The 20,973-nt window shown below is 41.3% G+C and overlaps 1 protein-coding gene across 1 annotated transcript in view; it reads right to left on the bottom strand.

The window, feature by feature from the left end:
* Window positions 1-20,973, bottom strand: part of szt2 (SZT2 subunit of KICSTOR complex) — an 85,042-nt gene that overhangs the window by 15,616 nt on the left and 48,453 nt on the right. Inside the window, exons 50-62 of the mRNA XM_061031482.1 lie at window positions 18,179-18,361; window positions 16,050-16,241; window positions 14,120-14,319; window positions 13,369-13,535; window positions 12,314-12,411; window positions 12,067-12,199; window positions 10,354-10,484; window positions 9,751-9,798; window positions 7,016-7,137; window positions 5,585-5,770; window positions 2,625-2,880; window positions 2,418-2,497; window positions 607-732 (exon numbers count right to left, since the gene is read on the bottom strand). Coding sequence (XP_060887465.1) covers window positions 607-732; window positions 2,418-2,497; window positions 2,625-2,880; window positions 5,585-5,770; window positions 7,016-7,137; window positions 9,751-9,798; window positions 10,354-10,484; window positions 12,067-12,199; window positions 12,314-12,411; window positions 13,369-13,535; window positions 14,120-14,319; window positions 16,050-16,241; window positions 18,179-18,361 — 1,922 coding nt within the window. The remainder of the gene's footprint in view (window positions 1-606; window positions 733-2,417; window positions 2,498-2,624; window positions 2,881-5,584; window positions 5,771-7,015; window positions 7,138-9,750; window positions 9,799-10,353; window positions 10,485-12,066; window positions 12,200-12,313; window positions 12,412-13,368; window positions 13,536-14,119; window positions 14,320-16,049; window positions 16,242-18,178; window positions 18,362-20,973) is intronic.

The following is a 20,973-nucleotide window of genomic DNA, read 5'->3' as shown; positions in this document are numbered from 1 at the left end:
TCCCCCGAGATGATCATAGCTCTACAGTATCTTTGGCAAAAGCTGGCTCACTTTTCTTTAATTGTGCCAACCATGTTGGATTTAGGAACGGCAATACAAATGACTTTCTACCAACTTGTTGACAACATGTAACATTTCATGAAATACCTTCACAGTAAAAGCCTTTACAAGTTTCTCCACAGCAAACTTTTAAATTTCTAACAGGAACATTATGAAATGTTTGTTTTGCATCAGCAGCAATTTAAAAACAGCTTCGGGAAGGATTTGAAAACAGTAAAATTAGGCTGACATATGCCTGAGGAAGAAGACATCCGGGCTGCTCTAAAAACTGTACCCTGTTTGTGATGTCAGCAAAGTGACCACAACAACCTGGTCCCAGGTTCCCATGACAGATAGATAAATAGATGGATTATGGATGGATGGATGGATGGATGATGGATGGAAGACAGATCTTCTTAACATTACAACCACGTAAAATGAGCATTTTTCAACATCACCATGACTTTGTGGATGCTCACCAAAAGGCTGAATTTCCTAAAATCACGACTGATTGAGACACCCTCCTATTTGTGGATCTTTGAGTAATATAGCAAACTGTACGCTTACCTTTACTGGAGGCTGAACGATTTGTTCCTCTTGGATCTGCTTGCGGAAGACGGGGTCAAAGAGGAGAGGGGTTGCACAATAGTGGACTAGCCTAGATGACTGTTTCAGGGTCTCCAAATCTGCCCCCTGTAAATACATCCATGGGTATTATAACCATTAGTGTAAGATGGTGACACTGCTAATATTTATGGGTAGAACTGACATCAACATTTGGCAGATGTACTATAAACTTGGTGTTTTGGGGACAACCTGACTTTGATGCCTTCAGATCACATCTCTTAGTCAAATGTATTTTTCCAGTGAAATAACAACACATATTTAACTGAATGCCTGTGGACACTGATGGGCCCAGGTCAGGTTGTAGACCTCCACTTAGATGTGCCTAAGTTGAAGAGTTAGTTGGGGGTCCATTGGAACATTATATTCACAAATATAACCGTACTACAAACCCGTCCTGAGATGTCATTACGACAGACAGAAACTCAGGTATTCACCACCTCAAGCCCATACTAAATGATTTCCTGGAGCAATGAACATGAATTGTCCTCAAAGCTATAGTGGTGAGGGAAAGCAGTCCCCCACGTTTAGCCAAGTCTGATCAGACATTTAAAACAATATTCTGACAGATCAGGATCCAATTTGTTGTTAGATTGCTCATTTGTTTCCCAATGTGTCCAATATTGAACACCAATTTGGACCTTTCATTATGTGAAATTATTCCAATAGAAACAAAACCATACCTGACTTTTAATTATTTGACCTTCATGCCACAGCACACAACTGAGGCTGACCTTAGAAATCCTTTATAATGCTGTGATGAACAGTAAGTACAAGTTGTTACCAGGTGTAAGCCAATCAAAAGCAACTGACTTAACTACACTTTAGTGGATCGAAGCTGAAAGTGATGGTTTAATAATCAGGTTAGCTTAGCTTTGGTAGAAGCCGGGTTTAAGTTTCCAGGGACAGGAGAACAAATACTTTGTCAGTCTCCTTGATCCTTGTTTTAAAAACATTTAGAATTGTTAGCATTGACCTTTACAGGCAACAAGCTACAGACACAGAAACAGCCTGTTCTGAGCAGGGCTGAAATAGAGGGGTTTATATGCATGATCAAATACATAATCAGAGTGGATTTGTGGTAAGTGATGCTTTTAGAACCTCTGAGACTTAGTTAAACTGGTTGAAAAGGAGGATAATACATCACTTTTAAATACGGCTTCTAAAATTCTGACTGTGAAGGGCTCATTATACAAGTTTTGTAGTTCTCTTTAATGTATCAGAGTTTCAGGTCTTTCCGGTTTTCTGATTACCCAAACACAAATATTAAGATATTATATTAAAATCCCAACAGACGACTAATCAACTATTGGCCTGAACAACTACTAATAGATTCACCCTAAAGTTTCAATTTGCACTATGTAGATTTGGTGGTGAAATTTGAAAGTTGGAGCAGTGATTCTATGCTATATTTTCTGAACTGAATAACTTTATTCAAAGAAAAGCTGGGTCCATGGACACTGTTTGGAGCTAAAAAAGCTACCAGGAGAGTAACGGCTTCATTGTAGCAGGCCCCCCTCCATATCTTCTTGCATAGCATTTTATATTCAAACAGTTCCAGGAACCAAATTTTCCACTGAGGACAGTTTGTCTTTAGAGTTATGCACATTAAACACAGAATCTGTACATTTCTCCAACTGTCACATTTCTCTACCTAAACTCCATAGTGCACCTTTAATAAACATTATTGAAAATTCAGATATTTCTTTGTTTTGTCTGAATTTGGCTTAAGTAGAATTTCTCGGGGTACTTACTGAAATTGGCATGTTTGACTGTGCTGACCTCTGCTGCCAAGTCACAAACAGGTTCTCGATTTTCATCTGTTTCTCCATTTCTGTCGAGATAAAGACAAGGCCATTACCCCTTCCATCCAATATGCAACTAGGCCATTGGACAACAAATATATTTTCAAGATTCTTATCATATATATGATTAATTTCATAAGAAGCAGCAGTATTAACCTCTACGCTCAGCAGCCTTGATCTCCAGGAGCTGAGATCCATGTCGGGCCACCACATCCCCGTCCATCAAGGGTCTGATGGTGCACACGTCCCTAAGAGCCTCGTCAAAGGGGAGCAACTCAGAGGGGAAGTGGAGTGGAGCGAGACTTCGACCAGAGCTGCCCAGCCTGCCCTGCTCTTTACTGGGCAAAGGAGGAACTGTGCTACGCAGCAAAGCATCCGGCTCCATGGAAGGGCTTAGGAACGGATTGGGATCCTTGTAAAGACAAATGGAGTAAAGAAGTAAAGAAACATTCAGTCAAAAAAGAGAAGACATCACTTCAAAGGTCGGATTATAACCCTAAACAAAAGACAGGAAAGAGAGAACACATAAGTATGGGCTTCATCATCAGCAGCAGAGGAAATGGGTCCATTATAATAAGAATTCTCCTTGTTAGACTAAAATGAAAATCTGAGACGTTTCAAAGATTGTTTTTGTGTATTCATTTCTCCATAACCTGTTCAACTGAACCCTCAGACAATCATTGCCCGTAACATCTTCTAACTACCCAGCCAGACATAACACACAGCAAGCTGTGTGACCGCCCCAGGAAGTGAGGCAAAAAGGCAGAGACAAGAGCTAAGCAAACCCAGCTTGGACCTAAGGCTACTCCACAAACCGCTCTCCTGGCTAATGTCCAGTCGCATGAAAATAAACAGATGATGCAAGATTCAGCCTAACTCAGCATCACAAATCAGAAACTGTTACAATCACATCTTTGCAGAGGCTTAGCTCTCGATGCACTCGTAAGACTGATGCATCCTGACCTCAAACATTACAAATCGTATGTGTGTGGCCAAAGACAAAAAGGCTCTACAGCAGGTGATTTAAACCTGAGAGCATTATCATTGGGACCTGTCGACCAATCGAAAGTGATTTTAACGTGAGGCGCTTGACAAGAGCCCAAAGGATAGTACAAGACACTCCAGCAGTAGCCTGTACACCCTGCTGCCTCCTTCTGAACCATACAGTAGTATCCATGTCCGTATCACCAGAGTACAGAGAACTGTTCTCACTTATTCTGTTTGTGTAATACAAAGGGACTATACCTCACACTTTCTTGAACTGCCCTGTGTTGTGGACTAATTAATAAATATTATATATCGTATATATATTTGTGTTGCTGGGTATTATTATTGTTATTACAGTCGGATACTTCTGGAAGACTGTTTGTGTGCCATGGTGGATGTGGAGAGGAACTTTGAGTGATTTTGTTCAGTGGAGCAGCTCAAGGCCCAGATGCCCCAGTGTGGCAGAGATGGCTGCACCTTGCCCACAGGCTGGAAGGGGGGGGGGGGGGGGGGGGGGTCAAATGTGCACTGGTACTCCCTCTGCCTCTCATCAGGACCATGACAGATGAAGCTCTGTTCAGGCAAATTTTCTGCTGCTCTGACTCTGCCTTCTGTCTGGACTCATTAGTTATGTAGCGATGACGAGCGGGGTCACTGAACGGAGAGGAAAAAGTTTGGATCTCTTATTCTTTGAGCTTGTTTTGTAAATTGGCCCTAGGGAGGAGGCTCAAAGGCCATTTGGTGTCTTTCTTTGCGCATAAGCTCTGCTCTTATGAGTCTCTACTACAGCATTTTCAACACAGCAGTGCAGGAACAACACTGTGCATTACATTCGTCTGTATTTTGAAATGTAAAAATAAAACTGCATAAAATTGGTCTGAGTAAATGCAACAATGGCGAGACTGATCTGCCAGGGAGGGGATTCATTTATAACTTCCCACACATTCACTTTGATATTTGGGCTGTTGAAGTAAATCAAAACAGCTCTGTTGCTCACTCCCTGCTTTCCTATTCACAGTGAGGGGTTGATTGTTTAACATTTAATGAGATAAAGGTCTTTAGAAAGGCAGCGATATGTCTGTCATTTCTTTTTAGAAGATTATTTTTAGAAACAGATTACATGCAGGGTTTAGGGAAATTTGCAGCGATGTGTCCTTGTACTTGGTGTCGATGTTAAGAATGATGGAAAACACATCTTTAACACAGATTGGCGAGGGAGGACAAGAGTAACTTTTGTGTTCTCTACCGATAATAAAAAAAAGGAAATGCAGTCATTGTAGTCACAGCTCCATTTCTATATCTTAGTAACAAGGCGTCGTCATATCAGAATGATCTTTCAAAGAAATGATGAGGGTAACGGGGCGGCTGTGGCTCAGTTGGTAGAGTCTGTGGTCCCTCAACCGGAGGGTCGGAGGTTCGATCCCCAGCTCCAGCTGATGGCAGAGGCTTCTATATAAAGTGGCCGTCAGATCACATTCACACATATTCATAAGCCACCGATGAAGCAACGGGGGAAATTTAGGGTTAAGTGTCTTGCCCAAGGACACATCAGACATGATGCTGCAGGAGAGTCGGTCGTCTCCCAACCGACCGACTCTACCAACTGAGCCACAGCCGCCCGCAGTGTATCAGGTCAACACCAAGCAGCAGACTGGCACATTTAGGAAATCGCTAGTGAACAAACTGCAGCATTAGGTTTCTAGAGAGACATCCTGTGAAGACCATGAAGCGCAAACAGGCTGCTCGTGTAACAGGTAATCCCATCGTGGTCACTAAGAAGTCTCTACAGTTCCTCCTCACGGTACGACAGCTGTGTGAAGTCTGCCTCTGGACCTGCTAGTTTCTTCAGCAGTGTAAACCCAGATGCTGCCATGGCGGGTTGATTCCACCTGAACTACCAGCCCATTCTTATCACCAGCCCCGCCCCCACCCAAACTGGCTGACCGCTTAAAACAGAAGTGACTCCAGCAGCTTTTCAGCCACACATGTATCAGCATGTCTTTTCAATGTCGTTTAGGGAGCAGTACTGACAGAGGAAACACTTACTATATCACAAGAGCCTCAGTTTTTTCTTCATGTTCTGCTGGTAACTTGTCAGCATTGTTTTACATAAAACCAAGGGTCTGTACCTGTTTGGAGTCCAGTTCGTGAAAGGGGGCATCAGAGAAGCAGTGATGGTGGAAGAGGCCCATCTTCTGGTTGAGCAGACAGTGGACAACATGAGCCCTTGCATTTTGCCACTTAACGAGGCGGATGAGCTCACGGTTCAGAGAGGCGCCGAGGTCCACGGACCAGTTATAGCTGTATAGAGTCACCTTAGGTAAAAGGATACAATACAAAGTGTTAAAAACACAAAGGCTGCTTACGTTAACAATTCAGATTATTTTCTGTAAGCCTTAAATGACAAATACATTTAGCATGTTATACCTTTCTTCAATACAACAATGCCACATTGAAAGGAGTGATACTGTACCTTTAAGACTGAGCATTATATTTACTAAGACATTACGACAGCATTATCATTAAATATGTGCAAAACTAAAATATCTTTCTTAACTATATATTCTTCATACATGGTAAATGGACTTGAGCTTGTATAGCACTTTTCTTAATATACACAGATAATTGAAACACTAGTGTAGCCATCACATGTACATGTTTTCCATTTTCTCACAACTGCGCCCTTCCAGATTTCTAAGGCTCAGTCAAAACCCGAGTTAAAGGGCGGACATGTCCTGATTTTTTAATATATTCACAAATACTACCTCCACAAACTACAATTTAGCCAGTTTGGCTAATGTAGTTCAGATGGATATACTTTTATTATTACAAAACTGTTATTATTTTATACTTTTATTACACAAGACTTGAGGTAAGCAAGACTCAGGGAGCGACCATTTAAAGCCCCGTTTCCACAAAGCGGTCCGGTTCACTTTGGTTCGGTACGGTACACATTTATGAGCGTTTCCACTGTCAAAAGTTGGAAAGGGTACCAAAATAACGGACCCGTACCGTCCTACTTTGTTGGTACCCTTCTGTTGGGGTGCCACGCGTAGCGATCCAACCCTAAAGGTTGGAGCTAGACGCACTGCAGTCCTTTGATTGGTCGAAAGATTCTTCACTTCCTGTGCGACAGCGGTGATAAAGGACAAACACAAAACACACCATGTTTAAATATCCTGAAAGTCATTTCAAGGCTGTTTTTGTTTTTCGCAACTATTGTCAGCGCGTAGCACCGCCCCACCGCTCCAAGGAATCACTGATCTTTATTTACTGTGTTACGTTCTTCTTCTTTGTTGAATTTGTTGGCTGTCTACACTGTGTCGCGCCGCTGTGATTTAGTGATGTGTAAGGGTACGTTTGGCTGAGGAAACGCAAGCAAGATCAGGGTTTACTGTACCAAACTGCACTACACCAAACCTGAGTGCTTGGTGCAAACGGGGCTTAACAGATCCATTGTTCAAAGATGTACCACAGCTGAAACCAGCAGACCTGATGTATTCATCCAAAGTGTCTCTTAGAGATTTTCACAATACAGAACCTTCCTTAAGCCAAGTCACCTTTTTGTCCAGGATGCTGATGTAGAGGAACCTCTGGCGGGGAGCCAGTCCTGCCCCGGCCTGGATAGGACTGAACACATCACTCTGCTCCAGAGCCTCGAAGCGCTGGAAGCCCTTATGAGCTGTGCAGAAGAGAGAGATACTCAGTGACATGGAAAAGAGATAGAAGTCAATGCCAGATATGTTAGGCACGCCTTAGCAAGTCTCCCTACAAACTATCCTAACTGCTTCGTCCTTAACTGTAGGATTACAGTCAATGAAGAGCAAAATACTGTTACTTTGAAATGTGCATTCCACATCTTATGAATAGTATTTCACTCATTTTGTTGGGGGAATGTTTGTAGGGTCTTTACATGATGGTCTGAGAGTTCCCAAGGCTTGTTTAAATAAAGTCTGAATTACCGTTTGAAGACGACATCATGTTCTTACCATGATCAGCTATAGAGAAGATTGTGGCCGTTTGTTTTCAACATTCCACAATAACGTCTTGTTGAGGATATTTTTTATATTCAACTTTCTATCTTTACAAACTATGGTCATCCTAACTTAGCAAGTTAATAGAAAAGATGATAACACCACCAGAGAAAAGTCGTAAGCCGTTTTCACATCTGCACTCCAGAAAATATCCAGATCATTTCAGGACTGCTCTGGAGATTCTCCTGACCTAGCCGTTCACATATGCTCCTCACAGCTGGAGACTATCACTGTCAGAGGGGAGGGGGGTCGGGGGATTTCCTGAGGTAAGACGTGATGTAAAAAAACAATGCGGAAGTAGTGGACTCCGTTGCTTCGTCCGCTACTTCTGCAGTGTTTTTTTTACATCACAACGCTAGATCGTAGTGGTCGCATGTATACACTCTTTACACCGTGCAGCAGTCACAGTATATAAACTTCACTCCCCCTCCTCTTGGCTCGAGGTGAAATCTCCGGAGAATATCCTGCAGCGTTCTCACATCAGCTCACTCGGACTTGCAGAAAAATACTAGGAGTCTGGAAGGAGAAACTCCGGCTTTTTTTCTGCAAGTGTGAAAACCCTATAATAGTGTTTAAACTTTAAAGATTTAAGGTCTGATAGATTATTTAGATTTTAAAACCAGAAAGCATAACAGTATTTTCCCAGAAGGTTTCGATAATGTTACTCTCCTAAGTTGTATTTTAATAAGTTATTTTAGCATCTTCTAAGACTCAGCGATCATGAATAAGAAATTGAATCGGGCCATCACACCTACAGAAGACAGAATTAAAGTAGAAACAGAGGTCCACCTTCTCCTCATCCGCCCGCTGTTTGCGGCTATCAGAGCGGTCTGAGCCTCACGAGGATATAAAGAGACTTTGTTTAGCAGAAGAGAACAACGTATACATTCAGCCGCAGACTTTCTAACTGACACCTTATAAGAAAAACAGTTCTTTATATTTATTAGTTATTTTAGTCACTATTTCATTGTAATTGATTTTATCATATTTAATGTATCTTTGTATGTGTTTATGTGTATTGTTTGTTTTATATGTTCAATTATTGTTGATTGTTTTGAGAATTTTGCTTTGCCAATAACGGTCGTTACCATTCATGTCAATACTGCATCTTGAACTAGACTTGAGCTTTTCTAGTCTTCTGACTACTCAAAGCTCTTTTACACCGCAGGTCACACCTACACATTCACACACTGATGGTAGAGGCTGCTATGTAAAGTGACCATCAGAAGTAACTCATACCATTCATACACATTCACACGCCTCTGATAAAGCAGCGGAAGCAAATTGGTGTTAAGTGTCTTGCCCATGGACACATCGGACATGTGGCTGCAGGATCGAACCCTCGACCTCCTGGTTGAGTGACAACCGACTCTACCAACATAGCCACAGCCGCCTCTAAAGCACCTCTGTTCCATCTTAGAATTAGACACGTTGAGTAATACAGATGTGGAGGTTCTGATTGAAATCTGATTAGCTTACAGTACAGATGTGGTTTGACTGAGATTCCTGAAACCTGACACCTCACATGACTCTCTGCTCCGCCCTCATCTGATATCTCGAATTATCTCAGATGATCGTTGGCTGGGTGCAGACAGCCGTGTGAGGAGAGAAGGTCAACCTCAGGTCGTCCAGCCTGTTATTAGGATACTCACCTTTCTATCCACTTTCAGACTGTGTTCATTTGTTCTCTTATACTCTACCAGTCAAACGTTTGGACACACAACAGTAACAGTTTTATTAATAATACAGTTTACTATATTATTATAATATAGCTGTAAGCTGTGTCTAGGGCACACCTACTAACAAAAGGGTTTTTCTTTATTTTCAATATTTTCCACATTTTAGAATAATAGTAGATATTAAAACAATAAAAATAAAACATTTCATTTTCATGTTTGTTTTGGAAAGAAATGCAAACATAGGTGAGCATAACCTTCACTATTTATATTAATAGAAGAAACGCATGTCGAACATTGAAGCACACGCCTTTAGATGAAAATGTCTTTGAGATAATAACATTTCTATCAGGTGTGTCCACACATGTGACTGGTAGTGTACATCTTAAACAATCTTTAAATAATGTTTAGACAAGTTCAACACTGATTCTAAAAACACTTTTTTTTCAAAAGTTTGATCATTTGAATCAGTTGTTTTCTTTTGGCACACAGATGTGCCAGTGACTTCATCTCTATCTCAAGATAAACAGATACATGTATTTCATCCATCAGCATCAACGCTGTGGAGCTGAATGGTAAACTTACGTGTGAACCTATTAAGCACTGGGGAGTGTTCCTCATCTGAACTGTCTTCTGTAGGCAAACAGAAATGGTACAAACAGCAAAGGAGGCATGGACAGTGAGACAGAGCGGACACACACAGATGGAAGCAAACACTAGCAAAATGACACACTTCTGTTAGGCAGCTGAAAGCATGAGCAGAGAAACACAGAATCAAAGTGCAGCAGAGAGGACGGCAGGTTTTCAAGCTCCAACACAGAACATTCACGCTGGCACCTTTTCCTCTACACTACACATAAAGTTAACTTTAAATGTGTTAGAGATCATGCTGCTTCTTTACAGGATAACCTACTGACTTCAAAACATCTATGAAATTCATTCATTGTAAAGACTTTTTGTGAAGACATTTCATGCACTCAATGATGTTCAGAAGAAAGAAAAGGTTGGAATAAGCTGCAGCTGTTGGTGGATTGTGCTCATTTCCTCTGCTTAAATAAAATATCTACATAGAGATTTATAGCCGGTTCTTGTTTTGCATTGTGTGTAGTGTGAAGTTAAGTAAGTTGTGCTGAGGGACTCAGTGACCTCTGTGGACAGAGTTTGTTTCACACTGGCTTCAGCTGGTACCTTGCTCTGTGCTGCAGTGCCACTGGTGGAAGCTGCGTCCAATGAGGATGAAGGTCCTGGTCGCGCCTGGAGGCTGGCTGAGGTTCAGGAGGAGGGGGAATGGTGCAAACACGTCCTCAGATTGAGGGCAGCTGAATAAAGACAAACATAATTATTGTTGTACACAAACAGTAGTTACAACTCTCAGGAGATTGTGGATGTACAGTTCATTTTTAGGACTGACAAGCTGTAATAGATACTGTCACAGATAGACAGAGACATAGAAAGTGTTTATAATGATTTAGCTTTATTTCCTCAGTATCATGAATATCTTAATCCCCCTACATTACACTGCTGTAGTTTATCTGTGGAGTACCGTGAACAGATACTGTGGGTCCAACCTGAAACTATCAGGGGGAGAGAGCCTTAAGGATGTAAAGCCTCGGGTCCTGAAACATGAGAACTTCTTTAAGCTAGAATCCAAGACCAACTAAAAACCAACTAAGGTGCCACAGTGGTGTATATGAATTTTGACCCTGCATCACCGTGTTTGCATAAATTCAAAGTCTTGTTTGCCTGTCAGCAGGCGCTCCGTGTACAGAGGCTACAATCCTCGTCGCACAGGTCACAGGTTTGGACTCCTGATCTTGACGCTGTCTGGTCCATGTCATCCCCACTCTCTGTCCCCAAACTTTACAGTCTATAGTCTACCTTTCAAAATAAAGGCAAAAGCCCCTTAAATCTTAAAACGAGTATTTTTCAACAGAGCTGAATGTCAAAATAAAAATTCAATCCAGTCAATAAGTGAGCTGATGTTATGATCCTGTCTGTGAAATTTATGTTAAATACATAAATAAAACAAAAGCTATCATATCTGTGTCCCTCAACTGTTTTCTTGAAATATTTGTTTCAGTTCTTCAGTATCAACTCTCTTTATCGGACATAGATCAGAAGGTAACGCCCGGCTCACACTGCAGGAGTTTTAAAATCCTTCCTGAGTTTGAATTCAGGCAGCATCACAGACTTTAGGACAATCCTAACAGATATTCTTCTCCATAATCTCAAACATGCTCACACTACAAGATATGAAAATCACGGCACATCACTGAGTACAGGATTTCCTTCAGATGATCGTGCCTGATGGAGGAATGGTGGTTTAAAATGCTTTGTGCAGAGAGGAAAACACAGAAAAAAAGGTTTTGTTTTGGGTGGAAAAATGTCTGGGGAGCTGCGGACAACATGGGCTGGAGGTCAGATTTTAACTATCAGCATTACAGGTGTCCTGCGCACCTGTGCGAGTTGCTTCCTGCCGCCGGTCACCACTTCTGTATGTCCACTTACTTTCCTCCCTCGTCTCCCTCAGTTATTGTAGTCACACTCAACTTCTGCCAGACCCTCTCATGACGGAATCATGAAGATTTTAAATTCTCAGTATAAAACATGTTTGAAATAAATCTTTATACGACTCACACTACAAGATAATCTGGGAAGTTAATCGGGTCCGAGCAGCCTTGAGTCGGGAGCGACCCTGCGATTGTCGGGAAGGAGGAATCAGACCTCAAGCCGGCCCGATGATCCTGCAGTCTGAGTCAGGCTTAAGGGACTGATCAGTGTGTAAGCAGTGACAGCAGCTCAAATGTCTTTGTAAGTTTAAATACAGGAAGACCATAAAAACCTGGACACCTCCGAGCAGAAATGCAAAATCAATATGTGGCAGTGTTAGGAACAACTTACCTTTTCTTCTCGAATGCCTTCACTGCTGTATCACTGGCCAGAGAACTGACCAAATTGACTATTTCCGCCAAGACGGACGGCAGAAGGAAGTGTGAAGCAATTTCAGCCGTGCACTGCTGAATGGAGGGGCAGCCTGTTTACCATCAGCCAGGTCGGAGAGAGAGACGGAGACACAGAAGAAAAGTACTTCATGAGACACAGTATCGATGGGAAGAGGTAATCTTAGGGAGCATTAATTCATACTCACCAAGTTTAGCCATGAAAGTGATCCATGGTTGGCAGGTGAGCTGGTACATGGGATGTAGAGTGCCTGTATCTCCTTCCTCCAGCTGAGAGACGTGCCGCCTTCACAGACACAAAACACACATTCTGCATGAGGACATTTTTAGAAGTCCTAAAGCACTAAAGGTTTATCATCACTGTCTGTAACATCGATGCCCTGGACATATTCTCTACCACTACCACTGCTGATCAATGGACTGTAGTAGTAGTGAGAACATTCCTGGTGTGTAAAATATACTGATAAACAACTCCCTTTCAACGTAAAACAACTGGGTGCTGAAACCTGAAAAATGTTAAAACAAGAAAAACAATTAGGACAGCACTCCAAAATTGTATTTGAATTGCCACACGGACGTTTCTAAGAAGGCGCTCCACCATACATCTTTCAACACCGAAGTAGTAAATGAGCATTTTAAATGAGCTCCTTTAACTCGAGGTACGTAAGCTAAAAATATATACTCCCATTCTTTAACATTTCAGCAGTTCATGTTAGGTAACTTAAAAATGGAAATACAGAGGTGTCCTGACAGCACTCCCTGCATTCTGTTTACTGAGAGACAACACAAAAGAGTCTCAGACTGTTAACAACAACTTACTCAAGCTCTGTTTCTTGAAGTCTTCCTGCTGAACAAAATGCTAAACTGGGATCAGCCATGAAAAAATTAAAGGCTGATATTGAAAATAAGCCTCATGATCAGGGTATCCACCCCACCTAACTTCAGAACCTATATTTATTAACTGTTGTACAATTGCTCTGTACAATCTAAGCTGTGAAAACAATATTAAGACCTAATGTCCTTAACTCAACTCTATTTGTCCCTGAAAGACGATCGTTTTTGCAGCATTCAAAGGACAGAAAAAGACTAAATTCATTTAAAACCCCTTGGGTTGGGAACTGGATGGTCGCTTGTTCAAGTCCTGATGCGGACCATAGTTTGTAAGTTTAACTACAATAAAAGATTGGCCTTCACAGATGTGTTCTTCTTATTGGTGCAGATTTGTTCTAAAGTTAGCACGTACCTCTGGGCCTGCTCGTGCTCCACAGCCATCGCCTTCTCCTGGCTCCACTGCTGCTTCACATTCTCCGTCTTGTGTCTTCGTCTTGCTGCCCGGCCCTCTTCTCCTTTCTCCTGCACGATGTCATCAGTTGTCTTTGGGCTTCCAAGCTCTGATGAGTCAGGCTTACTCTGAAGGATACGAAAAGGAACACATCAAGGTCAAAACAAACTCTCAAGGCTTCATTTGACAAACTCAAGTAGTAACTTTGCTTTTAATGATAATAACAAACCATAATAGCTCTTTATGTATAGCAAAAAACAAGGGTTTAAAAGAGCTGCAATCCCCTGTGGCCTGCATTGTTGTGTTAGCAGGCTAATGTTAGCACACTTTGGTTAGCTAGTAGCTTCAATTCATGTAAATTTACAGGGAATAACCGTGATCTAAACACACTAACGGGTCAAATAATCAGTGAGTATGTTCTTCTTCTTCTCTCTAGTCTTTGACTAAAACAACTGTTATACACAAGGAGATGAGCTGGCCGCCCTGTCCATGTAAACATGATGTAAACACGGCTCTGACAACAACACAGCCAGTGGGACTCAAGCTTCTCACTCACTGTAGACAGTCATGACTCAGAGAGACATTTATTTATGTGTAAAATGTTGCACATTCTAGTTCAATTATTTAAGGCAATTTGAAATATAACTCAACAAGTATCACAGTAAAAGCTATCGTAGGCAGTGATTAGACTTCAACTTCAGGAAGAACTGACCAGTATATCCCAGAAGCTCCGGCGGGTGCTCTTGCTGGTGGGTGTGGTGGACTCAGGGGTGCTGGTCCCTGGCATCGGGGTGCTCCCTACAACTTGGGGTAAGGTGATGGGAGAGGGGCTTGTTTTAAAGACCCGTGAACCACTGCGTTGCCTTGGGCTGTCCTTCACTTCTTTCACTTCAGGCAAAGAAATTAAAAGTCCTAAAGACAGATATGAGAAAGAGACGGTCACAAACCAAATACAAACATTTACGATGATGGAATCTCTCAGTTGTTTGGATTCTAGTTCTACTACTCACCGTGACAGGTACCAACAAAATGATGAAGAGACACGGCAGGTTTGACAATTATGTTTTTTAAGCACAGGGTTTCAGAATGTGAGTAATTATTACATTTTTACATCCTCCTTTTCAACAAAGTTGAAATAAGTCTCAGAAGTCTCCAAAACATGTCTGTGAAGTTTCTGAGATCTGCACAGAACTTTTATTTGAACTAAGACATCATGATGTAAAAGTTCTGTATGCACCAGTGGCTCCCAACCTTTTTCTTTGGAGCCCCCCCATACTTATATCTAAGAAAAGCAAAGACCACCCAGGAGCCACACGAAAAGAGCGATCCATTGCAAAAAAATTAACATCGTACTATAAACACTTATTCTTACCAAGAGACCTTTGTATGGAACTATTCAATAAGTGGTTTATCATGACTTTAGTTCATATGTGCAGATCTAGTTTTTCAAAACCCTATGAGATCTTTGGCATTCCCCCATAGGGGATCCCGGATCCCAGGTTGGGAACCAATGGTATACAAATGGTTTTGCTTTAAGCTCATTAATGAGCAAATAACGGAGGATGAACGGAAACACAGGAGGCCCCCAAGGAACCAGTAACTGTAGCTATGTATGTATGTAACAGTATGTGTATATATGAATAGGGTCTGTGTCTCAGTGGTATGTGCATGTACTTGTGATTGTAGGAGGGTATGTGTGTGTATGTATGTGTGTGTGTACCTTATCAGCAGGGATAAGCTAATGTTTTGCACATTTGTAATAACTGATGTTTTTAGTTAATTCTTCCATGATTTGTCTACGCAGCAATTTCCCCATATCCGAGACAATTTTGTCCCGAGGGAGACAATTAAAGAAACCTTGACACCATCTTCTCCACGGGATGGACAAGGGACAAACCCAAATAAGCTGTTGGTAGAAAACGACATACACATCCTAAAGGGGCACTGTAGTCGTTATACTGCGACAAACATGATGTTCAGCTTTATTTCCTACTGCGTCTAAACTCACAGATGATGCGATTAAATGAGTGATAACCATTTTTAAATGTTTTGGGAGACGAAGAAAAAGTGTTCAATAAAAGCCACAGTAGGAAACATTATATGCACAAATTTCCCCCACGGGGGATCAATAAAGTTTATCTTTATCTTATCTTTATTATTATTATTATAATAAACCTTTTTGATTATCACTAACAATATCACATTTAAATTGTACTTTTCATAAATGTGTGTCTGGTGTATTTCTGTGAGCGCTCTGTTATTATTATTAAAAAATAAAATCTTCCAGTCGACAGACCTCACCCTCACCCTCTCGCTCTCTTCACATCGATGGCGCAGCTACCCTTTAACTTTTTGCTGGATGGATATTGACCGGTTGTCAGAGTTTCTGTCCTCTGAGTCTCACATGACTAGCTGAGCGGAACAGACAGTTTGCAGTGACAATGGTTGGCATGCATTTGATAGGCGGGGCTTAGTGGAGTGATGTGAGGTAGCAGAGGCAGAATGTTTTTGACATTGGAAAGTTCATGTTGCCTGCTGCCACTTTGATTCTTTATGATGACTTGATTTCAAAGCTTCTGTCTTAACTGTGACCCCATGATGGGCAGACATGAAAAACACTCTGGTGATATATATGACCTCACCTTTAGCCTCTTCCTTCTGAGCTTTAGTTGCTGGGCAGGACACTCCTAGACAAAGAGGATTTGGCAGGACTCTCAGTTCCATGACAGCGTCACAGAGAGCGTGACGGAGCGCCCCCTGTAGTTTATCACTTAGCTGTAAGGGGCTGACGTTTCCTTGTTCCCAGATGTCAAACCGTACGTACAGCTGTGTGTCTGGAAGAACAAAAGCAGATACAACAGTGACCTCAGATATGATGAAGAAAGGCAGATCATTTATATTACATTATAAGACAGTTTTCTTAAAGACACTTGTTCATTTGTTGAGTGTCTTTGAGTATATAAAAAAAAGCGCTATAAAAGTCTAATGCATTCTTATCATTATTATAATAACCTGGCAGGAAGTGACTTATAAAATAACATCATCAGAGTAGATTACAACAGGAGGTTTGGTGTTAGTTTCATCATATCAGTTCAACTGCTTCAGTCCAACTCCAAGAACTAAGTATAAGAAATACAATTAAAAAAAACCTTCAGCCATATGAATTAAGTTTAGTGCAGGATACTGAGCAGCAAATTGCTCCCCAAGGGAATGCCTCTGGTATGTGTGAGCTGAAGTAGTGAATGTTAAGTAGATTAGGGTCCTGGTCTGGTTTGTAAACTGGTGCATAGAAACCAAGGGTACGTGAGCACAAAGCCCAGAAAAAAATTATACTTATATTTATAGAACTCTGCACAAGCAAAACCTGCATGCAATGTTCCCTTTTTAAAGCATAATCCAACTGGGAATGTGCACACCTCATATTCTGCCCTGTGAACACAGCCATGAATCATGAACGCATCTGAACGAGCCGGCAGAACAAAGGTTAAAGGGAAAGCTAAATCAAGGTAACAGTGAGGAAGAAGAAGTACATCCTCTTTCCCACAGATATCGATGTGTCTGTGAATAAGGTGGTGAGAAAGCACATTCTGTACTGTGTTGTTAGTTTGCTACAGCAGGAGGTTCATTAACAAAAAGAAAAATCTGAGAGGGAAACTGCAATCCTAACCCATTCAAGAAAATCTCCAGCAGTGCTGAAACATGAGTGGAACTCTGCAGGGTTCAAACGTTTACAGGAACAACGCACAACGAGTCTTCAAATTATCTCAGAGGTCGGCAGTAGCTCAATCTGTAGGGATTTGTCTTCAAGTCCCGGTGCAGACCATAATATGGAAGTTGGTCTGGTAGCTGGAGAGGTGTCAGGTCACTTCTTGAGTACAGCCGAGGTGCCTTTGATTAAGACACCGAAGCCCCAACCGATCTGATGCGCTCCCTGCTTAGCAGAGTGTAGCAGCCCCACTCTGACATCTCTCCACTGATGCATGTCCACAGGTCCTGTTTGTGCATGTTCCAACGATTGATTAGGGAAAGCAAAGTGTTGGTTTTACCACAGCAAACTTGGCCTGCAGTATAACTGAGGATTTAAGAGGATATGTAATCATTGTGTGAGAGCTGTCCAGGCTTCATTTCCACACTTTGCTCAGATACATGATAAAGATGTGCAGAGTATAGAATAGGCAGAGTGTGTACACACAGTATATCCTGTGCGGTCTGCGTGAGTGACAGTACACATCTTCTTTTTTAAACAGAAATCACACTCGATGATATATGACAACTGCCGATGCTGTGTTCCTAATTGTTTCAAGCTTCTGATGTTATTTGGGCTCAGGGGAATGTGCAGGTGAGACAACGCTGCTAAAATATTTTTTCGGGTATAATGTAATGTAAATGGACTTCTGACTACTCAAAGCGTTGTTACTCTGCAGGTCACACCTGCACATTCACACACTGATGGCAGAGGTTGCTATGTAAAGTGACCATCAGAAGAAACTAATCTATTCATACACATTCATACGCCGCTGATGAAGCAGGGGGAGCAATTCGGGGTTAAATGTCGGATTAGACGTCGGACTCTACCAACTGAGCCACAGTCGCCCCAACTCCCTCACTTATCAACGTACATAAATGGGTCCTCTAATATTTAAATCACTAGATGCTGAAATACAGTCAACGTGTCCCTGAACAGAGCACTAACCCTAGCTAACCCTCTTAAACGGGACCCTTCTCCCCTCAAAGAAGTAGAATCAGCTAACTGCTGAGTGAGTGGGTTTACCTGTGCCTGGACCGTCGCTGATGGAGAACACTTTACCAACAGTGGTCAGCTCATCAAAATGCTCTGGATGGAGGGAGATAGTGCAGCTATCTGATCTCTGCAGAGCGGCAAATTCCTGTGCTGGAGGGACCTGAAGGGACTGACCATGGGCGTCCACAAAGGAGAGCGCTATGCAGGCAATACCTGAAAGAGTGGAGGGAAACATTCAGATGATCAGCAATCAACCTTAAACAAATCTAACGCAATACATTCATTTGGTTTCATGTGCTTATAAATGATTTACTATTTTCTGGGTGACAAACGTATAAGCTATCCTTACCAACAAAAAACATGAAAGAGGAAGACATTTTCAATCAGCGATGGGGATGATAGGTCAACTCATTTAAAACCCTATAAAGTTCATATTTAGTTTTTAATGTCATTGGATTGTTTGCCTCTTATCTCTCTGTTTGTCAGGACCACAAAGATTTAAATGGAAACTAGAAGAGCTTTACAGGATTTTTTCTTTGATTAAATTCATTCCATAAATAAGAACTTTCCAAAAACTTGTTGGATTATCATTTCTTTGCAGGGTGGGTTAGTTGTGGCATTGTTTATTTGAGCAGACAATGTGAGCGGGAGCACTGTGCACAGAGGGAGGGGATTTCAGGACACAGACATGTTTCATAAAAATATAAAAAAATCAGTTTTCAAAACTCAAGAATGACGTGCTTCTTGCTGCCACAAAGGACTTCAATAACTAGTTTGATGGTAGTATAATCATCAAGCTTCACTATTACACTTTTCACTCAAAGATGTTTTTTTTTGTTGAGGAACTTCTTTTGGAGTTTACTTGATGCATCTTTTGTGGATAAAAGTTGAGTGTCTGGTGTTGTCAAGCTCTTGATTAAGAAACCATGTCCATTTATTTTGAAAGGGAAAAAAAAAGAACCACGACGCAGCTTCTTCTCTCCGGTTAAATGATTCGGTTGCTTGGCTAAATCATTTTGTTTATAAAGATGATTTAATACAGATTCCCCAGAAATAGAAAAGTATTATGTATGTAGTGAAATCTCAATGGAACTTGGTATCGGACACTTTGGGGTTTTGTGACTGTTGAAAGGAAAACGGTGACGAGGGAGAAAACCTCAATCAGCTGCTGCGCTCATGAAGGTTAGCTCATTTTAAAAAGGATACAGGGTTAACAGTTAATATGGACCAAGCTTGAACTGTAGATTCCAACAGAAAGAAGAAATATATTGTTTTTAAAACAATAAAATAATTTCCAAATCAATATTTTGTGTGGAATTATTGATATGTGCTGCCTCATTTGAGTGAAAGGCCCACGCATACGTTTCATTCCTCTCGACTATGCATGGTGTGTTTTATCCTAGTCATGAAACACCACACAGATGGGCAAAGACATCTCTATGGTCAACAATACCCAATAGTCAGAAATACTTCTTGGAATGTTTGTTTGCTGGTGAAGATTAGGGCCCGACCCATATGGGATTTTTGGGGCCGATATCGATGAGAAAGAAAATTTGATACCGATATACCGGCCGACATCTTTCTTAGATCTATGTTCAATCTGTAGAGAAAGATAGATATATACAGTATATACACACTGTGATAAAATTAGCCAACACCGATGGTCACATGATATGCTAATATCGGCCGATATTATCGACTGGCCGATATTATCGACTGGCCGATGAATCGGTTGGGCTCAAGTGAAGATAGACCCTCTAAAACCAAATATCTGCTCTCTACAATCAACCTACTTGAAATAATCTCTGCTGTTTTAAAAAAGGTCTTGTCGTTGCGTTAGGGTCTTTGAAGCAGGAGTCAATACAACAAAAGCCAATCCAGGACTGATCGAAAAGATACAATTGCTCATTCACCTGTCAATTCACACTGCATGCACCTTGGAAGGCCATGCCACACCTAGGCAACTGAAAAGTGAACACAGTTATATATGCTGCAAAAAGCTTTAACTGAAGGAGCAACAGCATTGCCAAGCATTGGAGAAAAATACAAAAAGACCAAAGACAAAAAAGGAACGGGTCAAGCTGCCACAAAGGCTTTGATCAATCTGCTGACTGTAAAGGGTCGTCAAGAAAATCACAAGTGATGGTACCTTTAAACTGAGAAGGTGGAAAGAGATGATTAACCAGCTCTGACATGGTACCTGGACCGACATTAGAGACACCCAGAGGAAAACAATTAGAGGTGCACCAATATTCACAAGTGACAAAAGTACAAACCTTTTTACCTCAAGTACCTGTACAGATACTTTTTAAAGAAATAAGACTGATGACGTTTAAGTTCTGTTCAACCTGTTTTCTGAAGTCAAATGAGTAAAGTAACTCTAATTTTCTCACAAGTATTAAATTATTGTATAGATGTCTCAATCCTGATCGTAGTAAGACCACAAAACAAGAAGGGTTTGAAGAAATCACTTCACAGAAGGTATGGGCCAAAGCAATGCTTACTAGAAACGATGACAAATGAAATGACTTAAGTATCATCATTTCATTTTAAAGAGCTGAACAAGTTATCAAAACAAACAACAGCCAGGTCAAAGTGTAATGTCAGTTTGTAGGGTAAATAAATGTACATGCACATGGAGAAAATAAACCTCAAAGTGCGCAGGGGTGCACATCAGTCAGGTGAAATGTGTAATGCAGAGGTTGTCATTCTATAAAAAGACTGCTTTAAAAGTTGTATGATATTAAATTGTTCGCTGTGGTAATCACTGCAATTGTTTGGTCACTGTCCCTCTCAAACAGGCCTCTGTCATCAAGGTGTGAATG

The sequence above is a fragment of the Labrus mixtus genome, chromosome 3 (genome assembly GCF_963584025.1).
Source record: "Labrus mixtus chromosome 3, fLabMix1.1, whole genome shotgun sequence".
Lineage (NCBI taxonomy): Eukaryota > Metazoa > Chordata > Actinopteri > Labriformes > Labridae > Labrus > Labrus mixtus.
This window is presented reverse-complemented; position numbering and strand designations above follow the sequence as displayed.